General features: G+C 41.1%; 1 protein-coding gene across 1 annotated transcript in view; it reads right to left on the reverse strand.

Moving 5' to 3' along the window:
• Ism1 (isthmin 1, angiogenesis inhibitor) overlaps nt 1-18,890 on the reverse strand; it is a 69,437-nt gene that overhangs the window by 23,940 nt on the left and 26,607 nt on the right. The window contains exon 2 of the mRNA XM_013010764.1: nt 3,510-3,749. Within this exon, the coding sequence (XP_012866218.1) occupies nt 3,510-3,749 (240 nt within the window). The remainder of the gene's footprint in view (nt 1-3,509; nt 3,750-18,890) is intronic.

Here is an 18,890-nt window from a genome sequence, read left to right on the forward strand (position 1 = left end):
CCAAACCTCAGCCAAGGATACTAAAATTCAAGTCTAACTTGTCCTGGGGGATTTACTTTCTTTCCTGAAAGATTTCCGAACTGCAACTTTTTGCATTGTTTGCAATTTAGCATGGAGATTCAGTTCAGAAGTTTGAGACCTTTTTTTTCCCCCTCTTTTATGCATTATTGCTCCCTCTCCACCACTTACTTCCACAGCCTGAAGCTAGTTTTGAAATAGAGAGTTTGATTTGCTTGAAAATGGAGACTGGTTGACTCATGGGGTTGACAATGCTCAATAGGAGCACAGACTAAGAGACATGGCACTCTGAAGAGGTTCAGCAATGTCCCTTTGGAGAGGTACAGGCTGTTTTGTTTTGTTTTTGTTTTTTAATGGAAGAGACAGAAAGATCCAGCCCTAGGGCATGGAACACCCTTCAGAACTTAGAGTGGTGGTGGAGTGGGGTTCAGAAACAGGGGCATAAAAATTCTTCTTCAATTCTTTGGCTCCAGCTAGGGATAGTTAGATGAGATGCAGCATGGGCAGTTTGCTGGGGTTGGGGTTGCAAATAAGGCAGAGGCACTGGCAGCGGAAGCCCCCCTCCTAACACTGATATACCCCCTCACCTGTCTTCACTCCACTACCCATGGAATCAGATGCATTGAGGGGGCCTGCAGTGATCAGTGGGGGGCTGTCCTCTTGATTGAACTGGCCCTGTGTCAAACCAGTGAATTCCAACAAAAGAGTAGCGCTCTAAGGAAGTGGTGATGGCTGCCAACACGGAAACTATCACTCCTTTTTAGGAAGCATCTCATGTCTTAAAGGACCACCAAGGAACTGATTTACTTAAGTGCAGTGGTGCACGGGGCTGTAGCAGGTAATGCTGTGCATGTGGGAGTGTGTACTCATACAAACACACAGACATAGGCTGGGGGTACTCAGGGAGCAGACATTACTTTGTTCTTTGTTTGAACATTTTTCTGAGTGGTTAAGCTTTTGTAGTCTTCTGGAAACAGAAGGCCAGTAATGCAGATTGGCTTTAGGGTCAACATGCCACCAGATCAACCAAACATTGATTGGCCCCCCTGCCCAAACTGCCTGTGGAAGATTCAGACATAGGGATGGCCTAAAGAAGAAATAGAACAAATGACTAGGGCAAAAAGAGCAGTTTTGGCTTAGTCTCTTTGGGTGTTTCACGCTCTTCCCATCCAATAATGCCTCTTGGAAGTAGAGCCTTGGAGACAAACTTCTTGATCCTGTGCCTGTACAGCTGGGATCGGATAGAACAAAGTAAGAACCAAGTGTGGATTGTGACATTCACCTGTTAGAAAGTTCAGAGAAATATGCAGATCAGGGTCTCCAAGGGTATGAGGGCAGATGATTTCTCCTCATAGTTATACTTTTAAGAGGAACTATGTTCCACAAAGTCCAATGAGTTTGTTTTTGTTTTTACTTTTTGGCCAGAGAAACTCCCATGTTGCAAGAATCCATGGCCCATGGTGGGGTGGGGGTGGAGCTTCTCATAACTTAGTTATTCTCTGTTCCCTTACCTCACTCTAGTTCTTTCCATACCCGGAAACTCAGACAGCCTTCCCTCCTCCTCCCCATGAAACTGTTCCCAAGCATCCCTTACTTCCCATTCAACTAAATATCACAGCTTATTAGGATAAAAATGAATTGTCATCTTGGCTGCTCCACTGAGATCATGCACATATCCATTGCATGGGGCTGTGGAGGGCTCACCATTCCTGGCTGCCTCTTCCTTTTCTTTTTCTCTGGAAAAGTAACCTGGGATTCTCAGCTCTGGGGATCCCAATAGCCCTTCTGAATATTTACATAATGATTTTAAAAGGCCTACGTGGAGTCTGGGTCTCTACCCAAGGCATTTCTAGACTAATAGATTTATCTGAGCAGTTTTGTCCTGAAAACTAGTTTGTAACAAGAGGGAGCATAAGGTACCTGGTAACTTTTCAATAAGAAGACAGTTGAGCCTATAGCTTTCCTTCACCAGTGTCTTGGCATTTTCCTGTAACTTTACATTTGCAAGTCTTAAATCTACTACTTAAATAGTTCAGTCTTTATTACTGAGTCTTCCAATGATCTTTCCTGCCTCTGGGGGAAAAATGCTAGCCATAAGGAGTTTGTTTGTTTTTAGGGTGAGGATTGTCTGGTCTTAAAGCCATAAAATCTATAAACAATGATAAATTAGTTCCCATAGAGAAATCCATGCTAGGGATAAATGTTGAGCTGTGGCACAGATCTCTCTCTCTCTCTCTCTCTCTCTCCTTTTGCCCCTCTCCCAAGTGGATCTTGTTCTTTATCAGACAGTCTGGTGGTTAGTTTCTAGAGAGTCTCTGGAGAAAAAGTCTTGGTCTCCCAATGAAGGAGAGGGCCTCTCAACCATCAGGGGGACCATTTTTGGGAAAGAACAGAAAATGGTATGATCAACATTCAAAATTAACCCTAGCTATTCGGGAGTATGAGAGCTGAAAATCATGGTTCAAAGCCAGCGAAGGCAGGAAAATCAGTGAGACTCTTATCTATAATGAAACTATCAGAAAGTTGGAACTGGAGCTGTGCCTCAGTGGTAGAGTGCTAACCTTGAGCAAAAAAGCTGAGGGATAGCACCCAAATCCAGAGTTCAAGGCCCAGGATGAGTGCAAAATAAATAAATAATTAGAAGTGGAACACAGATTGGTTGTGAACATTCCCGAGAGCCTGAATTTGAGGCCAGAACTTCTGTTAACTAGCCAGGTAACCTTGGATAAACCAAATAGCAACTTCCCGAGTACCTGCTGCATTATTTATGATATTGGAAAAATGACACTGGTTTTGTCTCTGTGAGGGTGTTTGGAGAGTCAAATCAGGTCAACGTCTGCATTATAAAAAATGTTGGGCTATTTCAGTGTGGATGGCTGATATTCTTTGCAATTTCAGGCAGCCTTTCCCTCACTTACCATTTTTCTGTGCTTTACCCAATCCAATTTTAATAAGCTGTATTTATCACTTTCTTAGGAACTTTCCATTCTTACATTGCTTCTGCTTACCAAACGTTTTTTGTCAGGCCTTTACATTTGAGGGTAACTGATGGCTCTCTTTTCCTGAATGAATTTCTACTGTTAGAGGTAAGCTAGAGAGGCACCAAGAGGAAGAGCCTCCCTGAGTGCTTTGAGGTTATACTGTGCTTTGCCTAGTGTATTCATAAGCTACACTGGCCCTTCTCTACAGCTACCAAATTGCATCCATGTTAGGATGTGCTATTTTACTTCATTGTCCCTTTCAACGTCTCTGAAATCAGAAGCCTTATCATCTTTACTACGTCATACTTTAATTAGTAGTTATTTCTTTTCTTTCAGTGATTTATAGAAGAGTAGTACGCCTCATAATCAAGGGAGTTGCATTGAGAACCATGACTATTCTAATGGATAACATGACCAGAAGCGGTAATTATTACGGAATGAAGAAGAAAACGGAGCTAAGATTTCCACTGTCACGAGATCAGGAAATAAGAATCAGCAGCCAAGAAATACCTGAATGTTTGGATTTTGCCCGTTGATATCCGCTTTGGAAAGATCTGGAAAGTTTGGCAGGTCAAGGAGGAAGGGTCTGGGGCCATCTCTCTGCAATGAAGGGTGCCCAGTCTCTTGGGAAAATCGCTGTCTGGGGAATGGTTGATGTGCAGCCTGGTGGTCCAAATGCCCTCCTGGTGATTCTTTGGAGACAGAAAAGCTGGTTTCTGATGCAGAGTCACTTTCCAGGTTGACGTTATTCTAAAACAAACACATAAGCAGATGAGCATTAAGTAGGAGGCACATGATTTAAATTGCCTCTTAACTCTGTGTTGAGTCTGGAGCAAGGGGAAGTCCAGTGGCTGGATTAAGCCAGCATAGTACCCTAACTCAGTTTGCTATCATATGGTTTAGTTTCTCTATCTTTAGAAAGCCAAATTATCAGGAAACTTCTCCCAGTTTTCTATGCAGGAATTTTTTTTTCAGTGTTAATGAGTTTTGTACTATTTTTCTAAGCACAAAAGTACATCAAAAAAAGGGACTATTTTGAAGGAGAATAGCTGCTCATTTAAAACTGGAACCAAATTATAGTTTCCTCCTTACAGCTTCAACCAATTAACCATCTTGGATTTTGTTACTGTCTTAGTGTTCATTTGCTTTTTTAAAATACAGGTAATGAGTAGAAAAATAGGACAAAATTAGGTAAAAACTTAAGGCAAACTGTTGATTATATCCATGCACTCATTTGTCTCACCATTCATCAATTCATTTATCTATATGTCCATCTACCCACCCATCCATCCTTCCCTCCATCCACTCCATTCCTCTGTCTATGTATCTATTCATAGCTGCCCATCTAGCTATTCATCCATCCGTCTGCCTACCCTTCTATGTTAATCCATCCATCCATCTGTCCATCCATCCAATACATAAATGCGAGGCACTGGAGAGGTATCAATGGATATGGCAGACATCAGACCTGCTCTTTTAGAGTGTACATCTACTTAGGAGAAATAAATAAAAGACAGTTAAATAAAATTAGATCAGATTAGAAACTAGTGACTGCTAAGAATGAAGCAAAGACAAAATGACATAGAAAACAGTAGATAGGCAGACAGAGAAAAAAATCTCCCTGAGATAGTAATTTCTTTCTTTCTTTTTTTTTTTTTTTGGTCTGGTCGTGGGGCCTGAACTCTGGGCCTGGGTGCTGTCCCTCAGCTCTTCAGCTCAAGGCTAGCACTCTACCACTTGAGCCACAGCGCCACTTCCGGCTTTTTTCTTTTTGCTTATGTGGTGCTGAGGAATTGAACCCAGGGCCTCATGCATGCAAGGCAAGCGCTCTACCACTGAGCCACCTTCCCCACCCCTGAGATAGTAATTTCTAAGACAAAGTCTGAATGAGGGAAGAAGGCATCCTGCAATGAGCTGGGGGAGGGATATTCTCGCTAATGTAATAAACAGTAAGGAGTGCGAGTACAGTAGGAATTAACTTAGATATGGAGGATGAGAACAGCCAGGAGGCTTGTAGATAGTGAAGAACCACATTGAGAAGATGATGAAGATAATGGGAGAGTTTGTCCTTAAAAGGGATTAAGGAAGCCGGGCACAGGTAGCTCACACCTGTAATCCTAACTACTCAGGAGGCTGAGAGGATCGCCATCCAAAGCCAGCCCAGGCAGGAAAGTCTGTGAGACTCTTTTCTCCAATAAACCACCAGAAAACTGGAAGTGGCACTGTAAGCTGAGGGACAGTGCCCAGACCCAGAGTTCAAGCACCATGCCTGACCCCCCAAAAAAGGGGGGGGGTTAAAAAAAGGCATTTTAAAATGTCTTGTCTTGATTTCCTAAAGGGCTAAAACCCATTTTTTTAAGCTAGTGAAAAATATTTCTATATTCTTATCATTGAGACACGTTTTTTTTTGGGGGGGGGGTCCGGTCCTGGGGCCTGAACTCTGGGCCTGGGCGCTGTTCCTCAGCTCTTCAGCTCAAGGCTAGCGCTCTGCCACTTGAGCCACAGTGCCACTTCCGGCTTTTTTCTTATGTGGTGCTGAGGAATCGAACCCAGGGCTTCAGGCATTCAAGGCAAGCGCTCTACTACTGAGCCACCTTCCCAGCCCCTGAGACACGTTTTACTAGTTATTAAAGTGTAGAAGTTGTTGGGCTCCTTCCTCAAAGCAGCTGTCCCCTCTGCTGCTCCCCCTGCTCTCCCTGGATCTCTCAGCGGAGGCATCTACCGTTCCTTCAAGGATGGCATTTTCATGTTTACTGGTAGAAGAGAATGTGGAGATAGAATTTCACCAGCATTTGTGTCAGTGGTTAATGCTCTTGTTATTCTTGGGCCCATTTTGGGGTCTGGGAGTTCTATCCCAGTACACTGTCTCCACATATACTCCCTGCCCCCACCGCAGTGCCTTCAACCCAGCCAAATGGTTCTATCAGCTATCAAAACACTCATGGCTCTGGGTGTCCAAGGTCAAGAACAGATCAAGGATGAAACCCAGTCAGCTCACCTTGTGAATGCTTTGAAGAGGCCTAGAGGACTGGCCAGAGATCATGTCTCCCTCCTCTTTAAAACATGCAATGACAAGGCAAAGCTAGCCACGCTTCATGTTTTTGCTTGCCTTTCCATTTTGCTCAGGAGATGTAGCCAGAGGCATTGTCTTTGTTCACCTTTCCAGCCACCTCTCTGCCATGGTTTTGTGTCTTGGCACATCCTTGCAGAGGGAGTTGCCCTGGCATTCAGAGGCATTGCTCAATACACCAAAGCCGAATGCATCATTCCTAGACTTTGAGTCCAGCAGATGTCGATAGGTAAATAGATAGAAAGAGAATTCTACATCTTTCTTCAGCCTAAGACCTCTCTATCCTCTATAATCCCCACCTGAAAGATAACTGATTGCACTTGTTTTCTTGCTTTCATTCCTGGATATCCAATCTTTAAACCTCTTCTACAATGTCTAGAGGATTCGTCTGGAGAATTTCTTGCTCAGGACTCACAAATCCAAATCCAAGAAGGTACCCTAGTATATGTTCTCCAAATTCTTGAGGGATTTATGTAGCTCAAGCCTTAACATCATTGTAGCAAATGAGACATATTATTGGGTTAAAAATGGAACCCTTCTTTCTCCTAAATGAAGTATTCTTTCTATTACTAAAGACTATTTTAGAAAATGAATTTTTGCTGCTGTGCAATATTTTGTTTAGATATCTGAACAAACAGGGATTGAATCTGATTTCTCGAGCAGACTCCTTTTTCCTTCTTGGAAATCCGCTACCCTAGAGTGACAAACAAGTGAACAATCCAGAATGCTTTAGGGATTAATGAACCTCCATGAAAAGCAGAGAGGATAATGAGTGTCCCATGCCATCTGAGCAGGATGGACAAGATAAGTCAGTTGTGTTGTGTCTGTGCAATAAAACAGGAGTTCAGACTTAGGGTATTGGCTGGGTAATTTAGGCCACAAGTGCTTCTGCCGGGAATAGTCAGAGGACTGGGGCTTGAGTATGTTTTGGCTTGAGTTATGCATACAATTGCAACATTGCTCCATCTCTTCCCAAACCCTGCCCCCTTACACCAGCCCAGTATTATGAAGGTATTTAGAAGACGGGAGTAATAAAGAAATACAAATCCCAATTTATGAATAGCTGGATTACTCTTGGACCTCTTCTACAACATAGTTAACTGGGAACCTTGGCTCCCTGAGATGCCAGGACCCCAAAATTGTTCAGAAACTGGAAATCATGGGGGTATTTACAAATGAAAATAAAACTTCATTTTATCCAAGCAATAACAATGCTTGGGAGCAGCCATTATTTTGGTAATGGTTAAGGAGGAAGACAACAGATGGACCCATTAACAACACAAGAAAAGACCTTTCTCCTGAGAGAAAGACCTTTTTCCTTAGAGAACATACTATACAACTTCCTTCTACAAGTTCATAGCCAGCTATATAAGTTGTTACTAGCTGATGCCCCTTCTGAAGTCTCTGGGAGGGTCAAACCAGCCCTGATGGTTTATGGAATAGGGCAAGTGGCTATTTAAAAGATAGGATGACAATACTTAGCATAGTTTTCCCATCACCCATTTCCACATCTTGATTTTCCCTCTCACTAATTTGTGGTCATCCTTATTTTATCTTGCAGCTTCAATAGCCAACAAATCCTTTCCTGAAGTGGCAGAGTGACACTTGAGCCGCTCCTTCAGCTCCCTTTGGCCTTAGTTATTTTCTAGGTAGGATCTTGCTTTATGCCTGGGCTGTGATCTTCTTATGTGTACTTCCTTATGTCACTGAGGATGACAAGTGTGTGCCACTGTGCTCCCCTGATAGCTGGGATAACAGGTATATGCCATTGTACCCAGCCATTGGTTGAGATGCAATCTTATGAACTTTTATGTCTGTGGTGGCCTCAAACTGCAATCTCCCAATCTCTACATCCCAAGCAGCTAGGATTACAGACTTGAACCACCACAGGCAGCCATTTATGCCCTTTTTAGGCTGAGTACATCACTGGTCTGGGCTTATCCAACTTCACATTGTGGCTGTTCTTGTGACCAAGGTGGATTACCACAACCACATTAAGGGTCAGAGTGGTCAGGATGGCCAGAGTTTCCAGCTAGTACTTGGCACAGGGATAGGAACATGGTGGAGAAAGAGGCTTGTTGGGTATCTAGGCTGCAAGACAATTAGAATGACCACATAGATGGGTACCACATAGGTGTAGAAATGGGTGATGGATCCATATTTGGGAAAACTCTGCTAAGTATTGTCATTCCATTCTGCAAATAGCCACTTGCCCTCTTCTGCAAATATCCAAGGCTGGTGTAGAAGAAGGACTGGTTTGACCATTCCAGAGATTTCAGAAGAGGCATAAGCTAGTATCAAATTATAGCTGACTAGGACAGAATAAGTCCTTTTTCTTTTTAAGGCTGTGATGACTTTTCCCAGATTAACACAACAAGGCAGACTTCTTGGAGGCAGACTGGATGGCAAACTCCTGCAGGGCATAGAAAAGGCTGTATCTGCAATCTCTGAACACCGCATCCCCCAATTCCATGAGCTCAGAGGGAACCCAATAAGTATTAGTTGATGATAATGATGGCTATGGGCCTTGTTAGACTTAGTTTTAATTAGGCTCAGGCTATAGGCCTCATTACCTCTAATGTGGCTTTTATGTGGGACTCTAACCAAAAAAAAATCAGACATCTTCTAGTGAAGATATTAAAGAAGATATTATTAGCAATGCATTCCGCCTCATAGTCTTTGAACAACAAACAACAGAGATTATAATTAACGTCACTGCAGTCTCTCTCCTTGAAACATATTAACAATATAGTTAATTAGCAATATGTCCTCATTTGGAGCTGGACATCTGTACATTATTATCAACAATGCTTGTTTCCTTTCTCCAGATTAAAAGAAGCCATACTGCACCCAGGCATGTGGCTGTTCTTCTATATTAAAACAGTTTTCTTCTACCCATGATAAATGTCCTGGGCACATGTGATGTGTGTGTGTGTGTGTGTGTGTGTGTGTGTGTGTGTAAGCTTTATCTGTGTTGGGCATCAGTTTTGTCTGGAAAACTTCCACACATCTGAAAACAAGTTCAGGAATGCCACTGGTGAGATTTCAAAGGGAAGAGCAAAAGTTCTCTATTTGGGGAGATAAAAGGAGATAGGGCACATTGATTCTCTTTACACATGATTAAGGAGCAAGAATTCCTAGGAAGAGAAACACAGAAGAATGAGTAAAATGAATTTCTGATATTTAAGAAAAATCAGCTCTCTCCAGAGGACACACTTGTTCTCAGTGCTCAGGACTAATACTAAAAGCCTGGATGGTAAGGTTGGCCATGTGTGCTCACTTTGAGTATATGTGACACGACACAATCACATCCCTTCATTCGGCAAGAACACAGCAACAATCAATGACCCTGCTTTATAATAAGCACAAAAATGAAATGTACTTTTAGGAACTATTTCTGACAGGAAGGAAATGGCCAGACATGTGCTTCAATCATTGTTCAGGGACTCCGAAGACACCTCTGGGAGCTACCAGCATAGGCACATCACGTTTCAAGAATGCAGGAGTGTCTCAGTCTTGGTTGGGAACCAACTGGAGCCTCTAGTTGAAAGTCTGACTAATAGCCGAGGAATCTCTCACTAATGATGGCAGATTGTACCGTGAGGATGTTTACTTTAGGGCATGGGAGTGACCTTGCTTATGATCTTAGGCGATGCTTTAGAAGAGATGAAGGATGGTCAACTTACTACATTTGGGCAGGATGCTGGCTTTGTGGGGGTAGAGGCCACTCACCCCTACACAGCTTTCCTTATGAAAGCTCCTGGAGACAGCTGACAAAGTAGAAGTCAACACTCACAGTGCTTTGTTGAATACTTTTATAAACTGCTTTCATCTCGAAACTCTGGATTATTAGTGATTCTTCAAGTTGCATATTTCTCTGTTACCAGCAAAGAAAACTAAGGGGAGTAGCTTTCCAGGAGCTATTTCCTTTATGTTCTGTTAGGCTAAAGAATGAAATAAAATAAAACTCAAATTATTCGATCAGTCTAACATATATGGAGTATTTTTGCAAGGCTGAAGAAACCAAATTGACCCCAAAAGTCATCCCCTATCATTTAAAACAACCCAACAAACAGAAGGAGATAAAGAAATTATATTTTCCAGAATTCTTCTGGGGCTAAGGGAGAACTTGTATAAAAGGAACACTTCAACAGATCCCTTCAAGTGTGTGGCCAGTCTTCCCAGGAAGAAATTAGATGGAATTGTCTCTGGATATTCACATTAGAAGCCAGAGTTAGTTTGCCAAGAGTTGTAATGGACAGACAAGGGTGGCCACCAGGGGGCTTTAGTCCTTGCTCTGGCCCCACTGGAACTCAGTTTCACTAGAAAATTGAATTCTGAGTAAACACTTTAGTAAGTATGGATGCTTAGTGAGTCTTCAAGTTGTGCTTTCTCTAATCTGGCAAGAGAAACAGAGTGGTGATTACTTCGGTCTTATTTTCCAGGATCCAGTTTGAAGGGACACCAAATCATCAATGTGTTTAATAGAACCAATTATCTAAGTCCTCCTCCCTTGACCAGAAGGAGAGGGTATCCAACAGTAACTCAGGCAGTAATTCTATTTCTCTCACATGAAATGAGGGTCGGGGAACCCATGGCTCACACCAAGGCTGATGTTCAGCAATTCAGAGAGAGATCAAGAGAGCAAGTCAAAGAGATTGACTGGTTGGGTGGAGTAAGCCTGGGGAACCTCACCTAATTATTCTTCAAAATAAAGAAATTGATTCTTCTCAGTACCTAAAGTAAAAATCCTCTCATTGAAACCTTTTGGAAATTTCACTATTTCTAGTACCTAGGCTTTAAAGAGAAACTAGCCCTAACCTTGAAAATTTAAAAAGGATTCATGGTATTGTAGAAGGGGAATTATAAGGCCTGAGTCTGGCTCCAAGCATTGCCTCTACCTGATTTTGCAAGTTTGGGTAAATTACTGTAGCTTTTCACTTGTTCTAAAATGGTCTGAGGGCATGACCACAGATTCTTCTCTAAATATCTCCATGTCTTGGATAGTTGCCCCAACTTATATCTTTGAGCTTGTCCATGATACTTACAATGGCTAAAAGAACAACAATTAGCAAAAACTTGAAAAAAAATTCATGTACTTTGGTCTTTCCTAGTTTTATCTTTCTTTGAAGTCTATGAAGAAGCCTATTACATGTTAGGAGACATGTGGATTGGACCATTGTCTCTAGCCAACCAGCCTATGGCCTATGTGCCTGTAGCTGCTCCTTCAAGTGGAGATCATCCTGGACCACTCAATGCCAGCTGAGCCAACTCAGACTAGCAAAACCTAGCTGATACAAGACCTTAGTTACTTAAAAAAATGTAAAAGTGATATACAGAGGAGTTATAGTTACATAAGTCAGAAATGAATACATTTCTTTTTGAACAGTGTCACCTCTTCCCTCATTTTCTCCCTCCCAACCCTTTTCTCTCACAAGTGTATAGTTCATTTTCAACATGGTCTCTAGTGAATATCACTGCTGCATTTGTTTACCCTTTGTTCCACCATTTCTGTGTTCCCCCTTACCTACTCCAAACATACAAGACAAAAGGTACAGAAATTTTAAAAAAATAGCGACAAAGGAGGGAAAAAAGCAAAATAACAAAAAAACCTCTTGTTTCCATTTCTTGGAGTTCATTTCAATAAGCATAATTTTATATGATCATATGCACACAGTTATTGAACCTTTGTGATCCTCTCCTAGGAATATTATCCTTTGGTCTCATTGAGTGAATGCTAGAGTCCTGGGATTGCATCACACTGAAGAGTTTCTGCATGGTAAAGGACTTCAAAGAAAGATGAAACTAGTCTAGCAAGATAAATAAAAAGCCTACAGAATGGGAGATTTTTACTAGCTATGCATCAAACAAAGGCTTCATGTCTAAAATACACTTAGAGCTCAAAAAATTAACCCCCCCAAAAAACAAACTCTTAAAGAAACAACAACCTGATGAATAAATGGGCTAACTACTTAAAGAGACTTCTCAGAAGAAGTAAGAATAGCAAATAGATACATGAAGAGATGTTCAACATCTCTGGTCATAAAAGAAATGCAAATCAAAACAACATTGAGATTCCACCTCACCCCAGTTAGAATGGGCATTATCAAGAAAACTAACAATAATAGATGCTGACAGGGATGTTGCCAAAAGGGAATGTTACTACACTGTTGGTGAGAGTGTAAACTTATTCAACCTCTGTGGAAAGTAGTATGGAGATTTCTTAAAAGACTAAAAATAGAGCTACCCTATGACCCAGCAATCCCACTCCTGGTCATTTATCCAACAGACCACAAACCAGGCCATGCTAAAGCTACCAGCACAACCAGGTTCATTGCAGCACTGTTTACCATAACTAAGATATGGAATCAACCCAGATGCCCCTCAGCAGACAAATAGATCAAGAAAATGTAATTATATGCTTACATCAGAAAAAATGATATTGTACCATTTGTAAGGAATGGAAAATAGAAAAGGAATGAAAAAATATATTTAGTGAAGTAAGCCAGGCCAGGTTTCATGGTTTCCTTCATTTGTTGTAACTAGAATGTGCCTATATATCTACAAGTAAACATATTGAGTGATAAAGGCTTTAGCTATTTCTTCTGCAAAATGATCATGGTGAGGTAGGATGGAAATTGCAAGAAACTTCTCAGTCCTTTCAGTTCTGATATCCTTAGAGAGGAATCCTCAAGAGGCACTCGTTCTGGAAAAATCAACTCACAAATGTATACATATATATATATATATATATATATATATGTACATATATATCTCCTTATTGCAAACATCAAATGAGGGTTAGAGTGATTAAATACAAATATGATGGTTATGAATGCATAAAATATACTCTCTTCAAAAATTAGAACTATTTCTACTTTCTCCCATCTTTCTCCCTGCTAACTCAAAGCTGGGTAAAATCTGTTGGAAAATTCCATCTCCATCCCTGCTACTTCTTTCATTTAACTGTGCTACTTTGTTAACAGCTAAATTGCCCATCTTTCCAAGATTCAGAGTCAAGTCTTAACAATTCTTCCTTACACTTTCATGATGCACCTGTGTAGCTCTGTGGGCTGCCAGAAACTAATAATTCTCATTTATTAGGAAACTCCCTCCTGACACCATAAAAACAATTACACAGCCACAGCAGACCATATATGGCTCAAGGCGAGGAGACAGCTACAAGCTATCAGGACTGGCTCCCTTTCCCACCTGCTTATCCACCTTGTTCTTATTTGGACTGCTGTTCTGTTTCCTTCCAGGGAAATGTTTTGATCCCCGCCTGGGGAGAATTGGCAACTAGTGCGACTGTGTGGGCTGTTGACTTAGCTTGATCAACTTTTACAAATGACTTGGGATTTGGTCTATTGTGGATTCACTCAACAAACACTTCTTGAATATATTAGGTATGGAGTATGGTGCTGAAGGAAGACAGTTTCAATAACACATAGCTTGTTATCAAAAGTTATCCCCAACTTGGAAAAGAAGAAAAAAGATGATGGCAAATTTATCAGTTCACAATGGGGCACAGTATGACATGTCTGCCCAAGAGTGTTTCTAAGAGAGAAAAAAAACCTGTACTTGACTTACCGTTTAGTATTAATTAGGACCAAGATTTAAAAAATACACACTAACTTGAGGATTTTTCATCCTGCAGAAATGATTTGGGTCTAGGAGAAAAAGTAACTCAAAGCCTAATAAAAAGTTAACCATTTTTGTTTGTGTCTAAAAATTTACCTATTTTATCTTGATTGTCTCAACCAACTTTATAATTACCTGTTTCTTCAATGTTCTGATCTGGTCTTAACATTTTCCTAAATTCCCCACTAATTAATTAATTAAATATTTGCTATATGTCTAATATAGATTTGTTATAACAGTATGAGAGTCATGCTTTTAATATTATGAAAAATGCATCTGAATAGATTTTTTTCTTTTTGTTTCAAGGAGTTCAGAGGAAAGTTAACAAATGCTTACACATGTCTAAAATACAAGGTAGAAAAGGAGAAATCCTGAAGGAATAAAAGTTTGCAAGATAGGTAAGTACCTCTGATAGTATCAAGCAGGGCCCTAATAGATTAGGTTTGGTCAACAAAAACGGAATATACAATAAAGATGAAATAAAACAGATGACTAACCATGAGGGAAGAAAACAGAAATGAAATGTCACATGGCACTTCATGCAAACATGACAAGAACTATTCAATGAGCCAGAGAACAGAGAACAGAGAAAGGAGGTCACAAAGAGCTAAGCCCCAAACATGAGTTTGCTTTGGATATTAGCATTTGGAATCATCAAATTCCAACTGGAGTCTGCCAAACACATGGAGTGAATTTTAAGTGACAGGAGCCAAAATGACCACCAACAATAGAATATATAAGTAAATTGTGTCCTTAGAATAAATATGCATAGAATGAATCACTATAGAGCAATGGCAATGGTGAGTCTTTAAACAAAGGAAATTATATACAAAAGACTTAAAGTCAAAGGCAGGCAAAACTAAAAGTCAGGGCATTGATGAGCTGGGAATACTAGCAATAGGGAGGGAGTCCTCAGGGATTTCTGGGGGAACTAGCCACATTTGGCTTCCTGATCTGGGAGCTAGTTTCCTGACTGTGTTCTCTTTGTGAAAATTCACTGGGCTGAACATCTGCATGTATACTACTTATATAGAGAGCTTGCATAACTACTGATACACAAGAGAAAACAGAAAGGGAATCAGAGAGAAATGGCCATTGGCAAGGCCCTAGATATATCTTACAGAATCATTTTCTAAATAATCAAGGGTGCAAGGAATATAATGTGTGAAAAAAGGGCATCAACTGGGGTGATAGCTCAGTGGCATGTATGTGGCTCTGCACTTGATCCAGATCACAAAATAAACAAACAAACAGATAAAAAATGCATGAGAAGCTTCACGTAAGGCATAGTATTTCCTGCTGGCTCAACTATAAAATGGGCAGAATCATGGGGGTAGAAAGTGCTTCTTTCTCCTTCTCTGTTATTCCCTCTCTTTGATTAGTCTTTTCTAATAACATTTGTGTGTGTGTGTGTGTGTGTGTGTGTGTGTGTGTGTGTGTGTGTGTGTGTATTGATTGTGGGGTTTTAACTCAGGGCCTGGGCGCTGTCTCTGGGCTATTTTGCTCAATATGATCCTCAGATCACAGCCTCTTGAGAGTAGCTAGGTTTACAGGCATGTGCTACTTACTGGCACCTGTCTCCTAATACTCTTATACTATCTTCTCCTGAACATTTTCTCCTCAGACCCAGCTATGGCTTTCTCTTAGTGATAACCACACCAACATCTCATTCTCCTTTTTCAACTATTTTCTCTGTACTATTTTTTATTGTGAAAATACCATACAGAGGGGTTACAATTACATGAGCAAGGCAATGAGTACATTTCTTATCAAGAATTGTTGCCTCCTCCTTTGTTTCCCCTTCCCATCCCTTCCCATTTCCCCGCCCCCAGTCTCCCCATTCCCTCCCACTGCCTGTGCCAAAGTTGTAAAGTTCATTTTTCGACATAACATCTTGTACATCTCATTGTTGCAATGGCTCCACCTGTATTCCTATTTAAACAATTTGTTTTTTCCCTTCCCCTCCACAAATTATAGCAACATCAAATACAGTGAAAACAGGTGTTATACTGTTGGGGAGGGACATACAAAGCAACAAAGAAATCATCTTATAAATATGTTAGAAACAATAGCAAGAAAAAAAATCATTTGAGTCCTTATCTTGTACTATTCTTGTCTGAATACTTTTCTTTCATTTTCCCCAACCATTGTCTCTCCTAAGCCCAGCAAGATGTGTCTGATTATCATCATTGTCACCATACAGATGAGAAAACTGAAGTGTAAAATCTAACCATTTTGTCCATCTCATAAAAGATCTGGCAGGTGCTTACACTGTGGGGAGTCTGGCCAATTCCCGGAAGCCAAGGTATTAATGTGGGGCCAGGAGGTAGCCTGTGCTGGAGGAAGCTGCAGGAAGAGTGACTAATTCTTCAAAGAATCCCAGTGTCCAGAGAGCAGTCAGATACAGAGGAAGGACTGAGTAGTCAAAATTCAGAGGAAGAGAGATACTTCCTTCCCTCTATCTATCCATCTATCCTTCCATCCCTCCACCCTTCTATCATCCCTCTAGTCTCTTCTATTACCCTGCCTATTTCCTTTATAGTATCTGTTGCAAACAAAAATTATTCTGTCTGTGGGATTTGTTTGTGTCTTCTTTGATGTAGTTCCCACTTGGATATCAGCTCCTTGGAGTAAGAACTGTTAATTATGTCACTTTTGTACCCTTGACATTTGGCGTAAACCCTGGTACATATTAGGACCTTACCTAATGCTCCCTGAATGGATGGACAGACCACTGACTTGATGAATGAATTAATAAGCAGGATTTCAAGGCAAGATAGATGTGAATGCAGTTGACTCATATATCTCTGCAACCACATTCAGGTGCTAGAATCCACAGTTGAGTGTGAGAGGATGAGAGACTGTGTCAGAGACAGAAAAATCCTTCCTAGTTCCGTTCCTGGCTTGGACTCCACTTGTATGATGACTTTCAGGTGCTGGTACAACATGGCATGGTTGTCTTTTTCAAGAAGTAGCATAAATAGTGCCTGGCTGTTCCCTTTGCTCACAGAGCCTTTGTTGGAGGAAACAGTATCTATTGTCACCTATTTGTGGTTGAATCACATTGCACATCTGGTTAGTAACACTAAGCAACATCATTAGTAGGGTATCGGGGATAGTAAGGACTTGGGAAATAATGCAAGAGAACTCAGAAGGAGATGAGGTGTTTGGTACAGGTGATTTGTTGTCTTGAATTTAATTCTGATTTGAATCATTTTCTGAATCTGACTCTTCAAAGTTAAATAAGAAGACAGGTATAGTGGCACACACCTTTAATCAGCTATCAGGGAGTTGGGGACAGGAAGATCTTGAGTTTGAGGCCAGCTTAGGAATAGTTTGTGAAACCTCTATCTCAACAACAAAATAAAATCCAGTTCTTCCAACAAACAAACAAACAAAACAACAAATTAAATGGCTAGCGTGTGGCTCAAGTGGTAGAGCACTTGCTCAGCAAGCATAAAACCCTGGAATCAATCCTCAATACTACATGCACATGAATATATACATATAGGCATATATATTCAAAGGTTTTGTGTATATTATATGTATACATCTTTATAAGTATATGTAATATATTTAGTGTATATATATGTACATAAACATGCATAAAAATATACCCACATATTTATACATTAAAAAATGAATGAGCTTTCATGTTTGCTTTAACTTTGTATTTAATAGTCCATTGGTTTTCCAACTAGGCTCACAGAGAAATGGATAATAACATTGTGTGTGCGCTTAACCCAACTGTCCTGGAAGGACTGCCCCCATCTCCTGGGAATGGGCCTCTTCTCAGGTGCTCCTGTGGAATCAGTGCTTCTAGGGTGGGGACCAGCAGCTGGTGTTTCTACAAGTCCTCCTGACTGAGAAGTAAAACCTTCCATGTCACCTGGGAAGCTTTGCTTACTCTAGGAGAAGACAACGAACAGCTAAGCCAAGAGTAGTTAGTTAAGGCCTGGTCTCCCAAGGGCCACTTTCAGCGAAGGGAAATGTCTTAAAGGAAATGAATGGCTCTCAAACAGTTGAGGTACTTTATCATGAGAAAATGTCATCAGAGAAACAGCAATTGAGTGTAATTCCTCCAGTGGCTTAGGGAGTCTCCCTGCGTGGCTAGGCTTCCATGATGAGGACACCCTGATGGAGGGGGCGGGGCTCTTTAGCCTGTCACAAGGCCAGGCGGCTTCCTGCTGGGCCAAGTGATATGACAGATGGACAGATGAGGGAAAGATAAAAACCTTTCAAAAGGGAGGTGGATTTGACTCACTTCTTGCTTTGCCTACTAACAGTCTATTCCAGCCTCCCTCCTCAAGCTTAGGCAGTGAGTGTCCCAATGGGGCAGCAAAAGGCCTCCAATGGATCTCTCCCTCACTGTGTGTGTCTGCCTGAAGTTTTTCATGGAGAAAGGACAGGTATGGCTTCACCTTGGCTATTGGATAGAACAAATGTTTCTAGTTTGGAGACCTGAGAGGCTCCTGCTGAAGGTCCCAGGCAGACTAAAGAGAGAGGAGAAACAATCCCTTGAGGACATGCAAGAAATAGCCAGAAAGGAGGAAGGGAGGCAGAAGAGACACTTGGAGAAAGTTACTTTTGGGTACCCCCATGATTGTTTGAAGATAGTTTCTCTTTAAACCCAAGAGCTCCCCAATGTCAGAACCCTACTTATAACAAATCTATCAGCAAGGATGATTCTCAAGACTGTCCAATATCTAGCTTGTACATTTCTAGGAGATTAAAGCAATGTTTCAAGTATGGAGCTGAAGAAGAAAACAAATATCTGGACAGCATCCATTCACCAAGTTCGGTGTACACTTGCTTCTTATTCTTGCAGGGAGATCTTCCAGAGACCAAATGTCTTGTCTGATGGTTCCATCACATATGAATTTGAAGGCTTCATAGACTGGACCAATTGGTGCCAAGAATACAACTCCAGAAATTGCTTTTTTCAGATCAATGGCATAGGTTCCAACTAGAGCATTAGCATAGCAACCAGAGCCTCACTTGCCTATAGCAAATGTGTACCTTGTTCTGTGAAATTCCTATTTGCTGCCTTTATCTCAGACTATCTTACTAACCTTACCCTCCTCCCCCCCCCCCCCCAAGTCTGCAGATATAAAGGCTGGCTTTTTCGATAGAGCCAAATTCTTTTTTCCCCCCAAAATACCAATGTCCAAGATGTCCTG

The sequence above is a fragment of the Dipodomys ordii genome, unplaced genomic scaffold, assembly GCF_000151885.1.
Source record: "Dipodomys ordii isolate 6190 unplaced genomic scaffold, Dord_2.0 Scaffold13, whole genome shotgun sequence".
Lineage (NCBI taxonomy): Eukaryota > Metazoa > Chordata > Mammalia > Rodentia > Heteromyidae > Dipodomys > Dipodomys ordii.